At 34.2% G+C, this 24,205-nt stretch overlaps 1 protein-coding gene across 1 annotated transcript in view; it reads right to left on the bottom strand.

The window, feature by feature from the left end:
* Positions 1-335: 335 nt before the first annotated feature.
* Positions 336-24,205, bottom strand: part of IFT74 (intraflagellar transport 74) — a 38,072-nt gene continuing 14,202 nt past the window's right edge. The window contains exons 9-20 of the mRNA XM_035562969.2: positions 22,521-22,659; positions 21,430-21,492; positions 20,412-20,555; positions 19,710-19,750; positions 18,405-18,484; positions 15,001-15,054; positions 11,102-11,199; positions 10,009-10,135; positions 6,283-6,446; positions 5,437-5,562; positions 3,493-3,553; positions 336-1,198 (exon numbers count right to left, since the gene is read on the bottom strand). Coding sequence (XP_035418862.1) covers positions 1,083-1,198; positions 3,493-3,553; positions 5,437-5,562; positions 6,283-6,446; positions 10,009-10,135; positions 11,102-11,199; positions 15,001-15,054; positions 18,405-18,484; positions 19,710-19,750; positions 20,412-20,555; positions 21,430-21,492; positions 22,521-22,659 — 1,213 coding nt within the window. The 3' untranslated portion in view covers positions 336-1,082. The remainder of the gene's footprint in view (positions 1,199-3,492; positions 3,554-5,436; positions 5,563-6,282; positions 6,447-10,008; positions 10,136-11,101; positions 11,200-15,000; positions 15,055-18,404; positions 18,485-19,709; positions 19,751-20,411; positions 20,556-21,429; positions 21,493-22,520; positions 22,660-24,205) is intronic.

Raw genomic sequence — 24,205 nt, forward strand, 5'->3', positions numbered from 1 at the left:
TCTAGGCTTTGTACCTAGAGTCAATTTTTTTTTTTTCCTCGATCAGGACTAGTTTACAATGTGGAAGGTAGAGGAAATTACCAATAGGTAGTTTATAATTACATTACAGGTACAATGTGAGGGAAATACATACTTGGTAATTTTGTTTAATGTTTTCTGACATGCATATATCATAATGCACATTATTTCTGGACCAGTCCTATTTTTGTTCTATGTTGAATCTCTATTCAATGTTTTAATCTCGAAGTTGAGTTTACATATGACACTGCAGCTTGAGAAAAAAGAAAAAACTTGGAAAAAAAATTGCAGAAAATACAAATAATTTTCCCTTTCACTTCCTTTATTGGTGAATACCACAGAATTAAAATGCTCTGCACAAGGTCAGTATTAGCTGTATTTCACTACATTTTATCATAGTTCTGTCCTTATATTAAAAAGATGAAATAAGGACATGCTCTACAAGTTAATCAGTTTTCCCTTGGGAAATGAAAATTTGCTAACAGATCCTTAAAATAAATTTGCTTTTATTTTAAGACTTTATAATACAGAAGAATTCTGTCAAGAGGCTGCTTGTTGTCCTTACATATTTCCTTTACTTGTTATGAATTGCTATTTAAATAGGGAAGGTATGCTGATATTACTACTTATTTTACATGCTTTCATTTAAGATAATGCATCTGAGAGTCCATCGGGCAGTCCTTATTCAGGGAAAAATCCCATTCTGTTCGTCAGGGGTAGGACTAAAAGACAATTAGATATTCATTGTGTAAAGCATACTGAAGCTTCATCTTCACAATCCAGCAGTGCACCTCAGTAAAACATTCTGATGATTTTACACTTATTATGCAGTATTTGTGGTTCTACATGTTTCTACAATTTGTAATTTTTTTTCTAAATATTTTCAAACATTGCAAAAAAAGGAGTACTACTAAAATCTGTGATTTCTGTAAACTTGGAAAAATAGTTTTAAGAACATCTGTCACAGCTGTGGTGAGCACATGAGCTCAGTGGCTCAGCTTTCCATGCTGCCTATGCACATCCCTCATTGTTGGTCCATGGGGGCAGGAAGGAAGTGCCTGGGTTCAGCTCTTGGTGTTCTGTAAAGCTTCTATGAGAGCTTTGTTGTATTCCGTGACCAGCTTTCTCACGTTCTTCATTACTGGCTGGTAGTCACTCTCCTGACTCTTTGTTGCTATGACTGATTAAAAGAATTAAGGAAACAAACTGCCAGTATAAATATTAGCATAATTAGAGATCATAAGGGAAACATAATACAGTAAGTTTCCTTCTGCAAAAACTATCAAGAGTTGCAAATAATGGAAAAAACTCTGAATGGATGTAAAAGATTTACAGCAATTTACTAGCTACCATCCCATGCCAAACATGATAAAAAAGAGCTTACATACTCGAGTCAATTTTGTTTTCATATATATAGGCAATAGGTCCCTTGTGGAAGACTCTGACCATTGTTACACTGCAAACAAAACCATTCCAAGGCACTCAGCTATTTAAAGCTATATGTTCTGGCACTTCAGGTCTCTAGCCAGAAATATCCCAGTCCAAAAAAACAGGACCCTTCTTTCCAGTAGCCAAAGCAGATGTAAGTAAGCATCTGCACTTGCATAGGTAGGTGATACATTGTACCACGTTAGGAGGAACTTTTAATATCCTGAACATTTTTTCTCTTGTTTCTTCTTAAGTTTTTCTTCTTTTTAGATTATCATAAGATCTAAAATTCTTGCCTTAATAAAATATTCCTGCATAGCCTTCTCCACAGAGGGAGACGGCTGCAGTTCTATTCTGTTAATGTCAGCAGTCTCTTCTGGTAGTTGCTGGTGAGCCCTGTTATCTGTCAAGGAATGACCGGGGCCATGAGGTGGTGAGCCACAGCTCATCAGAAGGCTTCAAATCACTGACAAAGGAAGACCCTTTTTCTACAAGCCTAGAAAAGGTCTGTCTGCATACACTCACCTAATCCTATCTCAAAGAACAGCAGGATGCCCACAGGTCAAAAGTACATAATATCCTAAGATAGTTGTATTTTCTCCTATGAACCTGAAAAAGCAAAGTCATTAACATTTGTTCCTCATTGCTTTGTGCAAAGAACAATCCAACCTGCACTAAACTGCCTATTACTGTTTTTCAAGTAAAAAAGGAAAAAAATTACTTCACTTGAAATAAATAATTCTACTAGCCTTTAAATGCAGTAGCAATTATTAAAAATATATTTTTTCCACATAATATTCTGAAATAATTAAAAAACAACAATATATAAACACATAACAAAAGGAATTCACTACTAGCAAAGAGAAAGACAATAAAATACATCTTTGTCCAAGATGTATTATGTGTTTTTTTTTTTTTCCTAAGAATTAGAGCACTTATCACATATAAGAAATGGGATATTTGTTATATGAAAAAATAAAGTTATATGCAGATCCTACATTCCATTTTTTTCTCATCCTGATGGCTAGACTATTATAGAATTGCCTGAAATATGTTTTTTGGATGTTTTCTCAGGTGTATAGTAATATCCATTGTCAAACACACAGTGTTGGATGATACAGTCTAGTTCTGCTTTCACTTTTACTACAGTATTTGTACTATAAACATATAATGATTCTATTCATCATTGAGATTTCAGATTTTTTGATTTCTAAATAATTTTAAAGAAAGGATTTTGCTACACAGAATTCAAAGCCCCTAACTTTGAATATAAATAAATAAAATAAATGTGCAACCATGCCATATTCAGATCTCTACAATAGTCATGGAAAATAGTAAAAGATAAGAACTTTCAACTCTAAAAAACTTCACTTCTTTTGATAGTTAAAAAAACTATCTTATGAAAATGACTTGCAGCAAGTTTTTGCTGGTGTTTTGGAAGGTCTTACACAGAGAAGGATTAGTCAGGGAGACAGTGTAATGTACCTCTAATTAGCACCATGTAATGAGAGAGCAACAACACAGTTTACCATCCCAGCCCATTTTTTTTTTCCTAGCTAAAGCATCTCCTTGTCAGATCTTAGTGTGTTTATCTGATTTTTTTCCCTCTGATATGAACTTCCTCTTTTATGTAATAAGAAATCCCTAAATGCATAAAACACATCATTTACTTTTTCATCATTCAGCATTCCATATAAATTTTCAAATAATTCAACACTTGCTGGATAAATTCAGGTAAGATTGTACAGATACAAAGTTGATCTTAATTTGAAATCTTATTACAAAACTGACCCAACAGGAAAAATGCAGTCTGCAAGACAAATCTTGTACTTTAAGACAGCTTAAAATTGTTTCAGACAACAGATGCAAGTTTTGCTATATATAATACCTAGTGTTTAACCAGATACTTGCAAAGCACGGCCTTTCCCGCCCTCCTCTGTCTCCTGCTCCCCATTCCGTCCTGTCTTATTCTGATGGAGGAAACAGCCTTCTTCCTCAATTACTACAGTATGTGAATTTTACTGTATTTCTTAAATAAAAGGATACATTCCTTCATCATAAAGTTATTTTGCTCATGGTGCTGCCACTTCCTCTCCAAATTTGTAAGCTGAAAACAAAAAAGAGCCAAAAATGAAAATAATTACACATAATCTCCCCCCAAATGCTTCAATACCCTGCATTCTGTCACCTGGTAAGATCAAGGTTACTTCACAAACAAACAAACAAAGATAACCAATGGCAGAATGATTTTTAAGCTGCCAATGATACAATGATCTGTACATAATTTAGCACTTCATACATTTACTTTTTCTCTATTTATATAAAAGCACTGCATATAACTACAATGGTACATACAGGGAAATGCGTATGCAACTCTGAGGGAGAAAGATGGACATGGTAGAAAGATATTAATTCTCATTATATTTCATATCATTAAAGAGATCTCTTCCTAAAATCAGTAAGATCCAAAATCACCAAAGATACAATATTTCCTGACAATGTCTTGGACTTTGAGCTATACAGAAGAAATTTCCTTTCTTCCATAGTTAAGTTTCCTGTCTGATGCCAGAAGCTGTGATAAGAACAGAGCTGCAGTGAGAAGATTGTAAGAGTGTGGGTTAACTGCTGGCACTTCTTCAATAATTTCAGCATCAACAGGAAACTAATGTGGACATTATATCGATGGCTGCTTCCTTACAATACAATTTTATAATGTTTGTTTTTCTGATGCTACTGTTCAAGATTCGACTTTTCAAGATATGCAGACGTTATTTTTAAATAGAAAATCTGAAAATCATTCTGAGACTAAACTTTGAGAACTACTGCAGCAATTTAGGAGGCTATTGCTACATTTTATTTAAAAGCTTATTCTTAAACTAGAAGATATGAAATCTTGCTATCTTACTCCAAATAAATTTTATAGCAAAGAATCAGTTATCTAAGTGCACTGGTTCACAGCATGAGATATTTGTGAGATATTTCTGACTAAAAATTTTTCTTGTATCCTTTGTAGATGCAGCTACTTGCAATACAGCCAGTAATTGGGCCTAGGTTTAAAATATGTGATACACATCAAAGGAAATAATCAGTGCATTTTTATAGTAATTCCTTGAAGGCCAAAACTTATACATTTGATTGCTTGCAAAATCACCCAAACCCTCAAGATACGTGAACTCTATTTGTGCTTCAAAATGTTTGATGCATGTTGAGCAATCAGCTGTTTTAAGAATATACTTTATTTGCCCTTCTGACAATGGCAAAGCTCTCAATAACCTAAAACAGTAAAAATGAGTGAAACGCAGAAAATATTCAATTCCCATTCTCCACTTATTTTGAGGTTATGCATTTTACTTCTGTGCATCCACACCTAGTAAAGTTCTGTTGCCAAAATGATAAGAATTAATTACAGTGTATAATAGAAGATTCAAAGCTGATCACAAGTTGGTAAACATCTTCCTTTCTGATTCACTTTTGAAATGTAAATGTAAATATATACAAAAGTTGTTAGGGGTTAAGGAAGCCCAAACAAACCCTAAAATTTTAGTGGTCTACCAGGACCAGGACCAGAAGGAATGGGAAAAAGAAAAGAAAATAATAGCACAGGTTGCAAAGAAAAAAGTTAAGAGCATACCTTTAAAAAGGAAACTGATCTGATCTAATTAATAGGGACTTTTTTTTTCTTTAGTTGCTTTCTAAGTTCTCAAAACTTCTTAAGTAATGGAAGGGAGAGTTCTGAGAAAAATTAATGCAAACACTTAAACAAAAGTTTCACAAAATTCTTAAGCTCAGAAGGATCTGCTCTTAGTAACTTTGAAATCCAAAGCTTGTAATAAATTTATTGGCATGATACTAATTTCTGTTTAAAAACAGAACAACACATACTTTCAAATCCTGAGAAGGAGTAAGCTGATTTCATTCCATACTGTGCATATGAGGAAACAACGCTAGGACAGAAACCACCGAAGTGATGATACATTGCTTGACGTATACCTGAGAATGTGTCTCATTCTCTTGAAGCTCTCTTTTTAGGGTCTCGTACTCTGCATTCAAGAGTTCCATTATTTTCTTGAAAGCATTACTACGTTTTGTTAATTTTTCTTTGTCATCCTGTAGTCTCTATTTGAAAAAGAAACACAAACAGATTAATGGATGAGTTCATTTGCTGTGGGCTAAAGACAGATTATTTTTATTCAACTTTCAAGATGCTGGTTTTAATTCCTTTCAGAACAAGATATATCATAGAATGGTTCAGGTTGGAAGGGACCTCAACGATCATCCAGTTCCAACCCCATATGCATAAAGCTTTTCTCTAACAACGCATGCTCGATCACAATGAAAACATTCCACAGTTATGGTGAACAAGCTGTGAGCTTAGAATGTACTATAGCAGTGCAAGTGTGAATGCTGATGTTAAGAATTTATAGAAAATTTATCACAAGTGAAATGGGAACTGCTCTAGATGGAGTTTATATTAGAGCAAAGAAAGGATGAGATGATTTTTTTTGTTTGTTTGGGTTCTGTGGCTAGATTGCTACATTCAATCTTACGGGTAGTCATAAATTACAGCAGAAAGATCAGATAAATCGGTAAAACAAATGGGAAATTTTGTGGGAAGGAAGTTATCAGAAGGTATCCAGCTGATAGCCTGCCACATGTACCCAGTTAGTAAGTCACATATATAAGCTAAGAAGCATCTGGATTCATTTACACTGCTGTGCAAGCCCTGTTTCTGTCAGGATTCCCAGTCACAGGCCTGGATTCCTCTCTTCCAGGTGCTCAAAAACACACAAATCCCCATGTATTTCATGTACTTCCATGCTTCACTCCTATTATTACCTTTTTCTTCTCTTCTCCTGATGCTTTCAGAGCTGGCAAATTATTATAGACTTCCAACTCTGCTGTTGTTTGTTCTATTTTCTCTTTAAGAGAAGCCAGTTCATCAGTCATCTTTCCCTCCAGGAGTTCCATCTTCTGCAGGTCCATCTGCAATTTTTGACTCTCTAGACCAACAAATGCACAATCACTAAATAACAGGACTTTTTTTTTTCATAATACATTATCCAGATATAAAGGTTTATGCTATACTTGAGCAATACAAACAGCTATTGCTATCTTCCTGATTTTCACATACATAGGAATGTTAACATGAATGAAAGCACAAAATCCAATCTTCACAATCATCCTGTATTTCAAATTGTTAAATTACAGTTATGGTATTATACTCCATAAGTGAACAATAATGGAAATGTGGTGATTTTCTACATCACAGCGTGGTATTTATATTGTTAAAGTTGCATATAACTTCAGTCAATTTCAAGTTTTAAGGCAGTGGTAATACCTTACCAGAAGTTGACTTAAAATGCAGACAGATTTTTAAATTTATTTTTGTTAGCTTTTTAGTATCATACTGCCTTTATTTCTGTTGTTTGTATATGGTAAGCCCCAGTTTTATGAGATTAAATTGCCAGCTTTTCCTTGAGCTTTGTAAAGGAAAATTCTTCCATATTTCCACAGTAATATGAGTTGTCATAATTTACAAACTGTGCATGTGCTACAATATTCAGCATTTACTTCTGACAATCCTCTGAAAAGAAACAATAGAGAGATAGGTAATGAAAGGAATTAGAAGTGTGGAAGGTCTAGATAGGGGTAGAATTGTTTTGGATGGGTGTCTGCCTTCTCATTCTTATATTTTCCTGAATTTTTAAAGACATGGCTACGTAGTCCTATGATTCAGAGCTGTGTTTAACTCAGAATAATGATAGAAATAATGCATTTTTCTTCTAAATTCTAAAATACTTAAGTGAGCTATTGGAAGGGATGAGACAACACACAGAAACTGCGCTTGGCATACATTGAACATTATGCTTACACGCTCAGGTATATGCAGATTCCCTGGAAAAACAGTAGAAATTTGTTTCTCCCAACTTCACCAAGGCAATAGAGATCTTTACAGCAGAAGGAAATGGATGTGCATATGTGACAGAGGAAGAGCTCACCTTTCTGAAAACTGTGGGTATGGTTTCACTATTGGAAGTATTTGGGAAAATCTCACCTGATCAAAATCCTAATATAGCAAGATTTTGGTACTCATTTCTCCTCCTCTGTATTTATGCCATATATTCATTTCTTAGAGTGAAATGTTGGCTTTAGTCAACTTTTTTTTTTTTTTTTTTGCCTACAATAGAGTACATTTGTGGTATCTTCAGGAACCTCAAAATAAACAAACAAAAAGGGAAGCCAAGATTTTTGTGTTGCACATCCTGAGTAGCATGGTTCAATAAGGTAAGACTGAAAAGTTCCTATATGTGAAAAGAGCATTTATATAGACTCTAAACATTTCTATACTGGCAAAAAGAAGGATTTAAAAATAAAAGTATTGGAACCGAAATGCTTGTCTGTGATGCAACGTTTATGCCTTCTTCCACTGTAAAGGGTTTAAGAAAACAAGTTGCTTGCATCTAGAATAACTGACCATAGCTTCACTTTGCAGTGGCTGTTATTGGGCAATGTCAGATCCTAAAACAAAACTAACAGACCACCGAACTACTCCTGTTCCTATGGCACTAATCAGAGGGAAACAGCTGCAAAACAACTTTAGATTTTAAAGACTTACTTAGACCTAATGAAAACATTTTTGCTTTTAATATAATTAGTCTAATATTAATATTCTATTACTTCAAAATAATATTTAGTTGACTAAATAGGATTTATTTTACATGCAATGAATAATAACAACATACAAGCCAAAATACCTGGAAGGATTTTTAGACTGCTCTGTTTATAAACTGGTATTCTATGGTGAGACAGCAGTGGGCTATTCCTACCCATTCACGCTTTTTGGAGAAAAGGGAATAAACTGGAAGGGATGAATTTTATCCTTATCTAACAACAACCTCAATGAAAAAAAAACAAACAAAAACAAACAAACAAAAAAAACCTAAAAAAAACTCCAAACTCCTCTAGGGGAAGAGACAGGAAGAGGATGCAGCCCAGTTCCTACTGATACGCCATGAAGTTGCAGCGTCTCGCAGGCAGTGTGTACACAGTAGCAAACTCTGAGACCAAACTACTGTGACCCAGGGAAATGTATTTGGGAAACTATGCCATCAGCACTTTTGTTTACTCTTCATGGTTTCCTTTCTTCCTTTTTTTTTTTTTTTTTTTTTTTTTTAAAAAAAAAAGGGCTTGCCGATGGACTTTTTATATCTTTGTTATGGCACGAATATATGGAAATTCAGATTTTAGTAACAACAAAAGAGTCCTGAAGATGACCATGCTATAATTCAGGGGCTACGAAGAACTTCAACTGCGTGAATGGAACGTTCACTCCGTTTTTGAAATAATCTGATATTTATTACAGTATCTGTGACTCCTTCCTTTCAAAAGTGTATTTCTAAATAATTTAAATTACCTGCTGAAAATTATATACTGTGACTTCTTTCTATCCCCTTGCAAAGAGAGAACTACATATTTCAATAACGTCTTCTATAGTGCTTTGCGTTTCTGGAACATCCTTATATTGTAAAATACAAGAATTGCTGCTAACATGAAAGAACAAAGTCGTATCTGAACCTGGTTCAGTTCTTAAAACTAAACTAGAACTGCGAAATGCTTATTTGCAGACAAATGAACAGTAAATGTTCAAATGTACAACAAAACAATCAATTTCTGCAGTATTTTGTGAATAACAACTTTTCATTTTCACATACCTGCTTTAAGTTACAATACAAGCCCCTATTTTGAAAATTACTACCAAGTACTGCACGTAATAGCCTTCTAACAAAAAGATTTATGGTTCTTCATTCCTGCCCCTTCCTTTCAGCCAAACAAACAAGGAAAGGCTTGCTGAACCAATAATGATATTGGCAAAGGTTTAGAATTAGGAGAACAATTCCACTATAAACAGTACAAATAAAGAACTAAATAGATACCTGTTGCGGAAATGAAAGAAAAGTACTGTCTGCTTTCTGAAACTACAGGTCCTGCAAAATCCTACGCTGAAAATTGAATGCTTGAGTATTTCCAAAATTAAGACAAAATGAAAATTCAGAATCAAAGAATCAAAGCCTGAGAATATGAATTTGAGAGCTATTCACCATTGTTGCCAGTTAATTCTCCCATGGGATGCTTCCCTTTAGAAAGACACAAACTGTGAGTGATACTAAGAATGACATTTACAAATAATACGTGGTTAGGTAACTGCAAGTCCCTACTTGTATTTCTGAAAAACTGTTTTAACATTGTGAAGAATGTTTCCTTCAAGGTGAATATTAATAAAATCAAGTTTCTGTCTCATGGAATGTTGTGCATATATACTAAAATACATCTGTTGAACATGTATTTCTGCAAGCAAGCTCATCTTTTATTGCTAATAGTAAGCAAAATACTTTTGAGGAATATAAACAACTTATTACTTATACAAATTTACATTTGTCAACTTATAACAGCATTTCAAGGTCAGTACAGAACACAGATCTTGTACTTAGTGTAATTTTACTTGTACTTAGGTAATTTTAACTTTTTAAAGGAATTAATTTGAAAATTCGTTGTTGGTCTCACCTGTAATCAGATTCTTTGCAGTACTCTGTGACTTCTGCATTTCATTTGATTTGAAAGTGAGGTCTTCCTGCATAATCTTCAACTCTTGATTGGTAACAGATGAAATTTGTTTCATACAATTCACATTCTGTGTGGTATAAATAACAAGAACATGCTGTATCTTTGAATCCACAAGCGGTAACTGGACAATTACAAAACCCTCTTCTCTAAGTTCATAGTCTGTTATTTGGCTTTTCTATCACAAGGATTGAAAATACTGGAAAAAGTCTGAAATAATTTAAATTTAATGACTTTTCATTCTGTCAGCTTTTGATAAAAAAATGTACTGATAGACCAATGAATATGAAAGAGAAATGCAGTAAGGATAAACTGTGTTGCCACATAAATCTCTTCTAAACTGTTATTGCTTTACACATACCTTAACAGTATACTATATTGAAACAAGACACAATCAAAGCGATGACATAATCAAAATATTACTCAGCTAAAAGATTTCTGTAACAACAACCACAATAACAAAAAATCTGCAGGAACCAAAAATGTTAACAGGAGAAATGTTTTGAAAGTTCAAAAAATGGCAGACTGCAAATGGGAACAATTTCTGAAGTGTTTACATTAAATATACATGGCAGGGTATTTCAGGCATAATTCAAATAGAGAGGAGAAACAATTGAAATATTGTCAGTTTTACCTATTAGTGATGACAAAATATCCATGAACTGAGATTTGCAGACTTTAGATAAACAAAATGTTGCAGTAGTTTTATTTGCAACATTCTGAAATGTTTATCATAAATAAAATGATATTCATTATAACAATGATGATATGTTACAGGAATGATATTTGAATTTCTTTTACTCCAGTCACATGCATAATGTAACATTCAAAAGACTTTCCCCAGGGATACAGAGAAATTAATTACATCTTTTTACTACAATGATGTAAGGTACTTGTTTGATCCTCCTAAGAGATTATTATGCAGATATTTTCTGGAAAAAAAATATAAAAAACATAGTCTTGCTTTATCCATTCATTCTCCTGTTCTGTGCTTCTAAATGCTTAGGTTGCCACAAGAGGATGGAAATGCACTTACCCTGCTTGAGTGCTCCAGGAGTGCAATAATATTGGCTTCTATTTGGGCCTTTCGTTCTAGCTCTTGATTCTTCACGTCTTCAAAACTCTCAAGAAAATCTAGAGATCAAAAAACATGATAAAGAAGGCTGCTGCTGACAGAGGTGTAGCACAAGCCCTTGTAATTTTCAGTAAAATCTTTGTATTAAATTGATAAACTGTATATTTTCAGACTTTGAGATTAATAATTTACTTAAAAAGCAGGTGATACAATCCTTGAAATTTGTCAACTTAAGAGGCTGGAAAGAAAAACACACACATACATATACACATACTTGTATTTCACATATACACATATTTGACTAATTAATGACATGAGGTCACTAAATTCTTTGAAATTGTTTAGATGAGGTTTGCCATTCAATGGGAAAGGAGTTTCATCACCATCGTTTCTGACACCTTTCCGAATGCTTGTCCCAACAGCTGTTGGTCTTCATTTTTGTGAGTAATAGCAAAACGTGCTACCAACTAATGGAAACAGGTAACTTCACTATCTCTAAAGGCTTGGACTAAATAACAAACACTGCTAAGCACCTGAGACTCTTATCCACTTGGTACTATCTCCTCCTTGCTCTGTAATGTCCCTTTGCTAACATCTACCTTTTATCATCATTCCTGTAAGCGTCCAACTGAATCTGACAAGACAGCTGTAATGTTGCTGTGCAGTCTGTATTTGTGTCCCAGGCATATGAAATTGTATTCCTGGTGACAGACATAATGATAAAACGTGCTGGACGCATCACATGGACAGCAAGATGCCACCCAGGTCTGTACCTTAATAATCATCCGTCACCTGATGGCTCTCCTCCTGAAATACGTTTTAAATACACAGGAGCATAGAGGAAACTTAAGAGCTTGCTAAATTTCTAGTTGGACAAAAAAGGGGAGAAGTGCTTATTTGAACAAGGGGGATTAGATGATAGTAAATGCAAGATGGATCATTTGGGAAGAGAGATATATGACAGGAGGGACTACTAAATGGAAATACTAACAAATCTTGATGGGATGAGGACTGACTAGAGCAATGTGGATCACGGAGCAACCAGTATTTTTCAAGAATATCTTTTAAATTATCAACTAATGAAAGATTTATAAGTAAGAGAGCTGTTGTAATAGCTGAACATGATCTGCAATGCTTTCCATCAAAGAATTAATACAAAAGCTTCACAGATCACAGCTTGTAAAACTTTAAGAGAGTGTGCTTCAATAATTTATATTATTGGAGCAAGGGGACAATACTTACATACTACAAAGTCTATCTCAGAGGCAGAAGATACTTGGAATTCTTAGAGGCCAATTAGACAGCACATCTGTAATGTGCACAGCTAATTGCTAAAAATAATTACTAGTTCTGATGCAAATTTAATTAGCTCAAAAAGTTGAGATAAAGCTTTGGTCCTCTTGACACACTGAAAAACACCTGTAACAAACAGTACTTGGCAAGAATATAAGAAGGTTTACCTTTTGCCAGCACTGCTGTGAACTTGTAACTAGAGACATTGTTAAAGCCAAAACCTAATAGCCTGATATTAAAGCAACTCCATGAAAAAAAAGTTTTTTTTAATAGATATTCAAGAATGTGAAATAAAGATACACACAGCAGACTTTATTAGCTAGTAATCTCTAGAGACTGGAACTAAAGCACTTTATATCCACAAATGAACCATTTTATAAAACAGAGTCTGAAACTGTGGAATTAGGTCCTAGGCATTGTACCTATATGATTTCATTAGCATTTCTTTCCTTTGCCATTCTGGACCTTTTTAGGTTGTTTTTAAACCTTCTTTGCATTTATTCAAAGACTTTCTGTAGGGTCCATATTTATCTCTCATCTCGTTGTCTTCCTGCAAGCAAACCTCCTTCCTTTTTATCATACATGTCTGATTGACTTTGCTTCATGCTCTGCTACATGTTTTGCTACATGTTCTACAGATTCACAAAAAAACGTCTCAGATGTTTGTATACACTCATCTTAACAGAGAGTTCATGAAAGACATTCTCTAATCCTCCTCATCAACCTATTCCAATGCTTGGTTAGTTTTAACCTTATAAAGTGTTTCCTAATATGCAACCTGAAATCCTTCCATGACTATTTGTGTATTACTCCTTTTCTCCTTTTCTATCCCCCATGTATATGTACAGATATATTATTCACTTATTCTCTGAAACAGCCTTTTCATGTATTTGATGACTTTCCTAAATTCTCTAAAATAAAAGACTAGTTCTTTAAAATTTCCTCACGGGTCATGTTTTCTGTATCCTTGGTCAGTCACACCTCAGGACGGACAACCTCTACCTTCCTGTGCATTGAGCAGACCTAAAAACAGTACTCCAGCTGAAGCCTTCCTTAATGCACAAAGAACAAGATCACTTCGTTATTACAGAGTTGTGCCTGAGGAACTGCTCCTTGCTCTTTGTGGTTGATTACCTCTGCCCAAGTGTATGAGCTTACACTTACCCTTGTCAAATTTTTTCTACATCACTTTAAATCTGCCTTATTTTAAATTCTAACGTTATTCTCCATCATGATTTCAGTTTTCCCAATGTAGCTTTTTCTGTGAAAATATTTATTTACTCTATCTCCTGTTATCCAACTGACTAAAAAAAGATTGACAAACCTAAACATCCAACATGCTGCAAAAGTCTACTCAACACATCCTTCCATCTTGACAGTGAATCCTTAATAATCAATAATTTGTTAATGAAATTCACAATATAGGCTAAAAATTGGACCATATTTACATTCCTTGCTTCTAAGAAAATTACATGAGACAGAAGATGTACTGATATATGTATACATCACCTGCTTCTCCTCCCTTAGTCTGCTGTATTTTTCAGTCAAAAAAGGAAATCAGTTGTTTGTTCTTGACTAATCAATGTTATCGTTACTCATAATCATATTCTGTAACATTAACGTTGTTTGCTTGATTATTTTTTCCACAATCTTTCTGGAAATTGATGCTAAGGTGTCTGGTCTGTATTTCTCTGGCTACTCTTCTTCAAGACGGTTACAATACTTGCTCTATTCCCAGATTCGTATATGTTACCCCAAATCTCTCAGTTAATCTCAAACAGCTCTAGAGCTGCATCAGTATCCTCTGATTAAGTTCAGGTAATTTGAAAATCCAGTGTCTCTGTACGTATGCTCCCCCCCATATTTCCTCATTGGCATCTGAGACCTTGTTTTCAATCGTGCTAGCCTTAAGTCACACTGAACAGTGTTAGAGAACACTGTTACACAGAAGTATTAGACACTTTGGTCTTCGTGGCATATTTATTGATCATTCTCCCCTTTTGCTGAGGAGCAAACCAACAGTTTTTGTAAATTTCCTACTACAATATAGTAGCTATAGAATATACTTTAAAAATAGTTCTGTTTTTATTCTTTTGCGAGATGCTGCTGAGATCTTCATAACATAAGAACTTTTTAATATGGAGCAGAGCTTTAGTTCTTCATCTTATTCATCTTGAATAAACAAATATGAAAAGCCTTAATTTTAAAGGTTTATGTGATATTTATGCATCCCAATTTTTAAGTTTTGCTTCTATTAATCAGACCTGACCAGCTGGTTTTATGTATCTCATTTAAATTCACTTTAAAATGAAATTCAGCACTATTTCACAAAATAAAGCTGTGTTCCTAAGACATTTAACGTTTGATGAAAAGCCTTGAAAGACACTTCAAATATTTGTGAATGTCCTGTAAATCTTAAGTTATCAATTATCTTGTCCTGAGACAGAACACAGAAACTTTTATGCAAAGATCAGGAGATCAGTTCTTTTCAGCTCTAAATTAACTAAGTGAAAATGGTGCAAAAAAACCTGTTTTTTGGTGGAATTAAAGTATATTAGACAACTTACTGTCCATGCTTTCTTCTCTCTTCTTCAGCTCCTTGTATTTCCAATTTTCCTCTCCTGCAAGAGATGCAACATTGATTCAACTTTCTATTATCTCAGTCCTCAAATTTAAAAAAATAAAAATGAAGCATGTGTAAAAAGTAGAGAACTCATTCCATGTCATTTACTATCATCATTCAATTCAATATGTCATACACAGCTTTACATTAAAAAAATAAGATAATTATCTTAATAAACCAGTCTCAATGCAATTTTTAGAACCTTTTAGAGGTTAGGATTTTTGATAAGTAAGAGTAGAATAAGTACTTGGTTTGAACAAAGGAAGTTGGCAGGATTTTTCTTAAGTCAGATGAATTTCAACAAGAGAGAAAGAATGCTTTCATGTTTTTGGGCACCATGGTTAGTTAAAGTTTGTGTGTCTTCATTTAAGACATGAAGACAATTCAATGGCACTTTCACATATTAAAATGGACTTTCGTAAGGACATGCAGCTTGTAAACTAGTGTGATAATCTCAGGAAATAAACAAGAAAACTGGTATAGGAAAATGAAACGCACAGAAAGTTTTCTACAGTAATGTTTAAAAGACCCTTTCTAACATGTTCTTTGTAGTGCTATTAGGAGTAATGAATATCATACAAAATATAATCAGTCCATCTTTATATGTAACAATTGACTATAAACAGCTCTTAATTAAAATGAACTAGTAAAGTGGCAGAGTTGCTGTATTTGCCACAACTTTCAAGAAGCTGAGAAAATTCAGCTCCTAACAACAACCTTAAGTTGCACACATCTAAATTTTTGACTGTTTGAGTTTTGTTCATTGATTAATTTTCAGCTTGAGGTTGTGACTTTAAAAAATACAAAGAAAAAGAATAACAGTAGAGATAGATATAACAGAGCAAGCAAATTTATCGAGGTCTTTTTACTTGTATACTCCCCTGCTTTCCTTTTTATCTAGTATATACAAACACCCCAAACCCCTAAGGGACAGTAATTCTGCTTCAGCTTCCTTGTAGCCGTGGCTTTGTTCCTTGCTAGATTCTCTCTTTCATTTTGCAAGGCCAGTCTCCAATACTTGATAACTTAAAGTCTGTTGTAGTCTTCAAAAAGACTAGTGACACTCAGCCATGAAACAGAGCTATGCAATCATCCAAAGTTTTAAATAAAAAGCTATTTGAATTAAAGACCTTTATCTTTAAAATGCCTTTACAGAGAATTTTTCTTTAAAAGTTGGCATTATCCCATCAATGTTTTAGCCTTTCATTCAATTTATGAAATACTATGTCTATTCCATTATCAGTTAATGCTGACTTTGACTAATCACTAAAACTAGCTGCTAATATATGCAGCACATAATTAAAGATATAATAAAACAATATAAACAACTAAAAAACTTACCCAATTAAGTGAAAACTGAAAAAAAACACCCTACTTATAGTTTACTTATTTTGTTTTTCCCACTTTCAAAAATGTTCCAAGCACTGAAATATTCATCCCAAAATATTCCAACACTTCCTAGTTGTAACTTCCTTTTTTTTTTTTTACTGGTTAATTTACCTTAAATTTTACTCGAAAACTTTAACACCTGAAGTTTTGTGAATGCTTTGAAATATGCAATTTAAATACTGAGCCAGGAGTAAGTTGACTGGGGAAGGAGGGAGGACAGGAATCTCAAAGACAAAGAAGTAGATGAGAGAATCATAAGTGCTTTAGCACATAAAAGAATTATTGATTCAACTGACAATTTAAGAAAGGTTTTTATGAGTTAGTTATTCTTTTTGTTGCTACACACAGCATTCATATACACAATCAAGTTATACATGTTAACCACTTCCACAAATATGTTATAGGCACACATTCTTTCTACCTAAATGGGGTAAAACAATGCAGATGAATACAACTAATGCAGGGTAGCACAGTGTCAGCACTGTCAGATATGACCGTATCAGCAGCAGTCTCAAGCACTAGGACAACCAGACTTTGAAAGCAGATGCTTTCCCACTCAGCATATTGCCCCTTTTGTAGACTTAAATATAAGGTGTTTGACCATGCCACATCTCTTATATCGAAAAAGACCAGGCAGAACCCACTTTTAAACTGTAGCTATTTGCAGGTTGCAACTGATGAGCCTTAAACTTATTTTCTTCTACGACACTGTGGCAAAACAAACTCTGGCTCAATACAGACTTTCAGGTCAAGGTAGGATCAAAAGGTAGCTTTATTCTGCATATCCTGACTGTTACTCATGTGTTGAAGGAGAGCATGTGCTTTCTGCTACTGATAAGATAAATCCTCTTTGTCAATAAAACTTCTAGAATGCCAGAAGAAGTACAGACCAGCAATGAATTACTGTATGTGCAAATCTAACTATAAAATGTGAAAAGCAACTCACTTCTTACCTTCTGCATTTCTCCAAAGATACAACAAAAAAAGAAAGAGTTAAAAAAAAAAAGGAAAAATAAAAGCAAGAGAGTAAAACTGAAATTTATTTTGTCTGGAAATAGAAAAGCTAATAAAAAAAATTAATAAATTATTTGCATAAAAATAATGAAATATCAGGAAAAATATGAAATATTTCATAATGCAAAAGATGAGAGGGATCATTCAGGGTCATTTTTTGGAATATCTGTTCACTTTGAATAAATGCACAGCTAAATTTAACACTGTTTACTCATGAAAATGTATAAAGTAAAAAGGTCAAAAACATTAATTTTTCAGTCCTATAGAAGTTAAATAACTTTATCTAACTCCTACCTAACCAGAATCCACTATAATAAAACAATAGGTTTCCCATGGTATGAATTTCCATTTTAAGGAGAATCTGCCAGAGCTGTTGAGGGCCTATACTCAAACTAAGGTATTTCTCCAGAACTGTAACTTCCAGTGCTAAAACAAATCCCAACCTCACATAGACTAATATAACTACACTGGGTGTTTGCAGGAATTAAGTTTCTAAGCTAGCACAATTTTTAGGCAATTCTCGAACTCTTCTTGCAGAGATCAACATAAGGAGTGTCCAAGACAGATAAAAAATTAAACTGCCTTCCAGCTGCTTTACACATCGTTATTAGTTTAAACATTCTCACACTTGTGGACAGATATTAGGACAGAAAGCCAGACAGCTGTACTATTTCTTTATATGGTAGTTTTACCAATCACAACAAAGTTGATGAATGCTCCAGTATCAAGTGGGTACTTGCCATTTTTCACTTTCTCAGCTTCTCATTTTTCAGCTTCTCTGAAAAGTCTGCACCCCTAGACACAAACCTTTCTTCTGATAGTGAACAATGGGTATTTGCATAAACTCAAAAGTTTTCAAGCACTTAATGTCCACATTGTAACACAGGCGTGAAATCTTTTCCAGGTAAAGCCCTGCATGGCCTACCACAACTGAAGTGATATTACCTTGATGATTCTCCAAATCCATATCAAGTTGTTGAATAACCTTTTTAAAGTGGTTTGTTTTTTCTTTTACTTCTGCCAGCCTAATAAACAGATTATGAAATCCATGGTTAAAACTGCTTTGTAAAATACTTATTTTTTTAAAAGAAAAATGGAGAGAAGAATCAGAATCAAAATAACAAACCCAAGTTTCTCAAAAACAAGATAACACTAGGATTACTGTTATTATAAAACACACATGCAAAGTACCTTTCACTTTAGTCACAATCTATATTAGATTTAGATAGTCCCTCTTAGTAAGTATAAGTACTGCTGCTCTTTTTCATTAAAACCTTTTTTTGAGTCATCAGTAGCTATTACCTTACTCAGCTGGCCCCTCTGCTGGTTGCTATACAGCTCTGCAGAAGTACAACATAATTGGCAAACTCCATCAAGTGACTGTATTATGTAAAAATTACCTATGTGCTCACTACAATCTGTTAAGAAATCGCCAAATAAAACACTGTATCTATAGATAATCAATTGAAATGAGGAAGAAAACTACCTTAGAAACATTTTTCTGTAAATTCTCAAACAGTTCTCCATTACTGCTTCTTACCAAGAATTCTGTTAAGTAACTTATTAGCCAATCAAAAGGTGACAATGCATTAAAAATTAACCAATGATTAAAACTGAAAGTACTTGTCAGAAAAATTTAAAATTGTTTAAATTTTAATTAAATTGTATTTTTTAAGTTAAAATTTTAGTTAAAAAACTAGGAGAATACAAGAATTATTTAAAATCTTCTGTAAAGGAAGAAAAATCAAAAGACAAGATCACGGAAATATACTACTCTATCTGTCCCCCGTAACATATTACTATATATTATAACATTAACAGAACTTCTGGCACATCTACAGAAAGGTGTAGTATCCAAAAAGTAAGAAGCAATGCCCAGTTATTCTTCAGAATTGAAATTTCTGTAAGCAACTTTGTAACTCTACAGGCTTAAGACACTGAAACAAACTAACAAACTCTTCAAAATGGACTTGCAAGGAACAGCTCTTCGAATGTGTTCTGCAACCCTAAAGAAATTATGTCAGTGCTATTATTAAGGCACATTCATAAAGATAGGAAGTATCTTATGCCGACCTAAATGGTCCAGTACTACAAAAATCATTTAGCTGCAGCAGAAGGATATATCTTGTTCATTGTGTAAGGTTAAAATCAGTAGAGGATGCAACATGTGGTGAAAATGTGATAGGATTAACCTATCTCTCTGTAGGGGCTAAACATAATATGTAACAACAATAAAATGGGATTACTCACTGTCTTTCCATACTTGCTATTTCTTGACTATCTTCTTTAACCTAAAGAAAAGTATAACAACTTTAACATATGAAATAAAATCTACAAATGAAGAAAGGAGAAATCCAAAAAATATTTCTTAATTCAGTACATGAGGAATAGAAACTCAACATATGAGATCACAAACTTGTTGTCACGTTGTCCAACAACAGCTCTTCACTGAGAGAAGTGTTATCATTTATATTTGATCTCTTCCAAATGCTCCCCTGCTTTCTCCATACACATTTAAAAATCAGATATACTCATCAGTGCTGTTCAGTACAATAATCCACATAGTATGTATGCACGGATAACTGTATAACATGGCACAGTCCCTTGCAAAGTAATAAAATTGTTTCTTGATTACTACATCTGCACACTATTCCAAAATGATGCAGTTTAGAGTTATGCTACAATACTGTTCAATAGGATCATTTTTCCCATCCCAACAGGACTGATGAATTTGAACAAGCTGAGCAGCTGACCGTGACAATTTTGTTATGGCTGAACCTGAAGCATCCCCTCCAGCCCATTCATTACCTGAACTTAATTCCAGATTGTTTGTGCTGGTTAAAGACTAAATAATGGCAAGATTGAAAACCAAGTACTTTTCTTTCTCCATCATCCCTTAATATACGGATTGACTTAGAGAATCCTTTAAATGATACCATTTTATGTTCTTGCCTGCTTTAGTAATCTCTCTCTTTCCTCCTGCGGAGATTCCATGTTCCTGTCCTCAGCAATCATTTGATTTCGACGTTCCTCAAGCTCATGGAGCTTTTCATACAGCTGCACAGCCTCCTGTTTCACCAGGGAGTGTGCTATTTCCTGTTGGGAGAAACAAAACACCTACTACCAACTTCCAGACTGCAAGAGAACATTGTAGAAATTGTTTTAATTGAATGACACTTAACCATACATTGAAAGTGAAGCTCACTTGTTACAAACGGTACAGAGGCAGTATAAAGAATGAATATAATCTGTAATCTAAAAAACACATTTTCTGGAACAGAATATCCCAGTCAGCATTTCTTGCTCTATGAGTTCATTCTCAGGCCAACTTTCTGAGTAGATTTACTGCTATTTTATCATTTCTAGGGAAACACAAACCATATACGATATTCCAAAAGAATAGAAAAATGTCTACAAGTATTCAAAAGTGGTATTTTCTGAAGACATACATGACTGTATGTTTCAGCTTATGGATCCTTGTAGATCCATGAGAGACCCAATGTGAGAAGCTTCTCATTCTAGTAATGAGAAACAGTGTATTAGAAGTGTGTGTTTATGTGTTTGTGGGAGAAAAAATATCTCAGCTGGTACCACTTTGTGCTTCAAACGACATTTGCATTTGAAACAAGAAAATCATGCTCCCACATCATGTTGAAAAATTAGGTATCACAAATCCTTTAGAAAAACGTGAGTGGTAATTTCACATTTATCTTCAGAGAGTAATTCCAAATTCCACACATCACACAAAACATTTGATAACCATATGGCTAACTAAAGCTAGGAAGCTTTGTACTTGGCATCTAACAAAAGCATTTTAACCCACAGCTAATTATAAATTATTGGTGGAAAACAGAGAGGCAGCTTTGCCTTCTCATTCTAGAGCACAATTCTACAGTACATGAAAATTTAATGAGAAAGGTATTATTTATTACAGTAGAGTTAGTACAGAAACAGCTTTTATCATACATACAGCTCTTAGAGACTCCTCCTTCATGTTTAGTGCATCCAATTCCTGCTGTTGAACAATCAACTCCTAAAGAGGAAAAAAATGCAAGATTTAGATAAAAAAAAACTACGTGATTAGATTGCTTTTTTATTCTGCATTCTAGCATCCAGAAGATGCTGTAAAATATCCCATTGGTCTTCTTAAAGATTTAAAAATCAAGACTGTGTCCAGCTTCTCCAAAGAGCTCACACATAATATCCACTTACTTTCAGAAAACAAATTCTCCAATAAACACTTATTACTCTTACTTGCTGTTGGGCAATAACCAAGAATTGCTTGCCTTTTCTACACTTTTTTTTTTTTTTTCTTAAAATCAGTACTGAGGGTGGAATTTATCATTTCTGCTTTAGAAGTTTAAAGTCAAATTTTAAAATCTGAAATAGTCACTACAGTTTCTTCAGTCAATAAAGGGACAGATACGCCCTGACTAGTGATTCAGTTCATCCTATGATAGCTAGGAAGCACTAGATTTAAAAGATATCTATCTCTCTGTATAGACTTTACAGGGAAGCATTCTAAGACTGCATGCCTGAACATAGATGAGGTTATTCTAACCCTAAAGATTTTACTGCTTTTGTTAACATTATAAGTAGTGAAGCCACAAACATTTTAAAAGGCCCAGCTTACTTTTCTCATACATGCAAACATACAAGAAGCACAAAAAATCCCAGTCAGATTCATTTTTAGGCACGGGAAGAAAAATTTCTACTGAAGTGAGTGAAAAAACCACTGGGATTGTCTTTTCCCTTTTGCTTGCTTTTTACATGTGATCAAACACCTAACGATTACAGAGCCTTTTAAAATATGCATGTCAATCCCCAAACAAGAAAGGAAAATGACGAACATAATTTGTTCTTAAAAAATACAAAAATACAAAATATTTGTTTTCAGTCCATTGTTCTGTTTATTTTTCAGGCACTCTTACAATTGCTTACGATACCAGCAAGTTCTTTTATTATATTGCTCAGTTCTCACTTTAATATTTAAATTGTATCTGGAACTAATAGGGCCAGGTTTAGAAACATTTTAGGTTAAGTACAATGAAACAAACCAACCTGGGAGAGTTTTTCATTTGCAGTCTTCATCTCCATATATTTAGCTTGATTTTCTGGAGACATGTCTTTTATTATGTCATCTGCTACGACTTTTTCACGTTCAATATCTTCTTCCACAGCTTGAATTAACTTTTCTGTGCTGTAAAAGTTACAAAATGGTGCTATTTTTACTAGTCCATGTTTACTTTAAACACACATTTAAAACTCTGCTATTCCTTCAGCCTCCCTAAAGTGATTCTCTAACACAAAAACTTCACAGAATTCAAGAAAACAAGTTACCTACTTATATCTATCTCCTTGGAGTTGCATTAGCTATATAAACATTCATATTGTGGAATGCAGAAGATAAACAATTCTTTGCCCTTACTGTACCCATGTAGTACTTCCCAATGTGACAACACTGTCTACCTGCATAGTCCCCAAAACTGGCAGAAGTGTATTTCTTCCCCTCTTTGGTCTGTATCAGTGAATTCTTGGAATGAGAACTGGCAGTCTGAAATAAAGAACCTGGAATATAATATGTGAATGCACATGAAGAGAACATACTATACAGTTACCAGGTGCTGGATAATGATGATAAGAAGACTTTGCTTTAGCAATGAATTGCTGGATTCCTTAAGAACAGAAAGTGGCTTGGTAGCCTTAAGGAGCGTGGAGATTTTTAACCATGCAAGAACTAAGCAATTAGCCATTCCTGATATTCTTGATTAATGACTGTAAACCTGTTAGAAAATCAAGTAACTGCAACCAGAAAAAAATCTCTACCACTGCAACTGCAATAAGCTGCAGCTAGATGTATTAGCAGTTAAGAAAGGCATAAAGGGTTGTTCTCACTGCTTAATGTAAAGTCTTCTGATTTCTATGAAACTCCTGAAAGCTAGTGAGTCAAGTACTTTGAGAGCATAGCTGAAGATAAAGGAAAAGAACTAAAAGTCCTGAGACACTGAACAGTAAGTCTTTTTCCTCAAAAGGCCTTCCTTTACAGTTCATAAAATATTGTTTACACTGCTGGCTTTCAGAGTGCTTCTTGCAAAATTAGCTTTATTTTTATCCATTTTTCATTAACTCTTCCTGAGTTGCAAGACACCAAAAATTTAAAATTGTGTGACTGGTGCTATTAGATCCATGACAGTAGACAAGAATGCCCTCAGGCTTCAAACATGGTGCAAAATAACGGAACTGCTCAAGGATAACCTTGGGATAAGAGAATAATGAACATTTCATTGAAGCACATACAGTTGATTTTGGAATGGACTTCTGATGGTCAGCTTGTGCAGCCCCATTACTCAAAGCACAATCAGCTAGAACAGGTTGTCAGCGTCTCGTTCAGGCAGCTTTTGATTACATTGAACAATGTAGACTCCATAACTTGTCTGGGAAATGTTTCAAGATATGGCCACCTTTACCGTATAAGAGTTTTTTCTGTTTAAATTAAATTTCTTGTACTTCAATTTGTGCTCATTGCCTCTTATCTTGCCCTTGGGCATCACTGAGAAGAGATTGGCTCCATCTTCTTTATTTCTGCACATCAGATAAGACACCCCCTAACCTTTCTCTTCTGAAGATTAAACAATTCCATCTCTCTCAGCCATTCCTCAGAATTTCCACCGTTTCTGAGGATTACTGAGGAAAGATTCAGAAGTGTAACCAATCTTGCAACTGATTTCAGGAAAGACCTATAATCT

The sequence above is a fragment of the Cygnus atratus genome, chromosome Z (genome assembly GCF_013377495.2).
Source record: "Cygnus atratus isolate AKBS03 ecotype Queensland, Australia chromosome Z, CAtr_DNAZoo_HiC_assembly, whole genome shotgun sequence".
NCBI classification, from domain to species: Eukaryota; Metazoa; Chordata; class Aves; order Anseriformes; family Anatidae; genus Cygnus; species Cygnus atratus.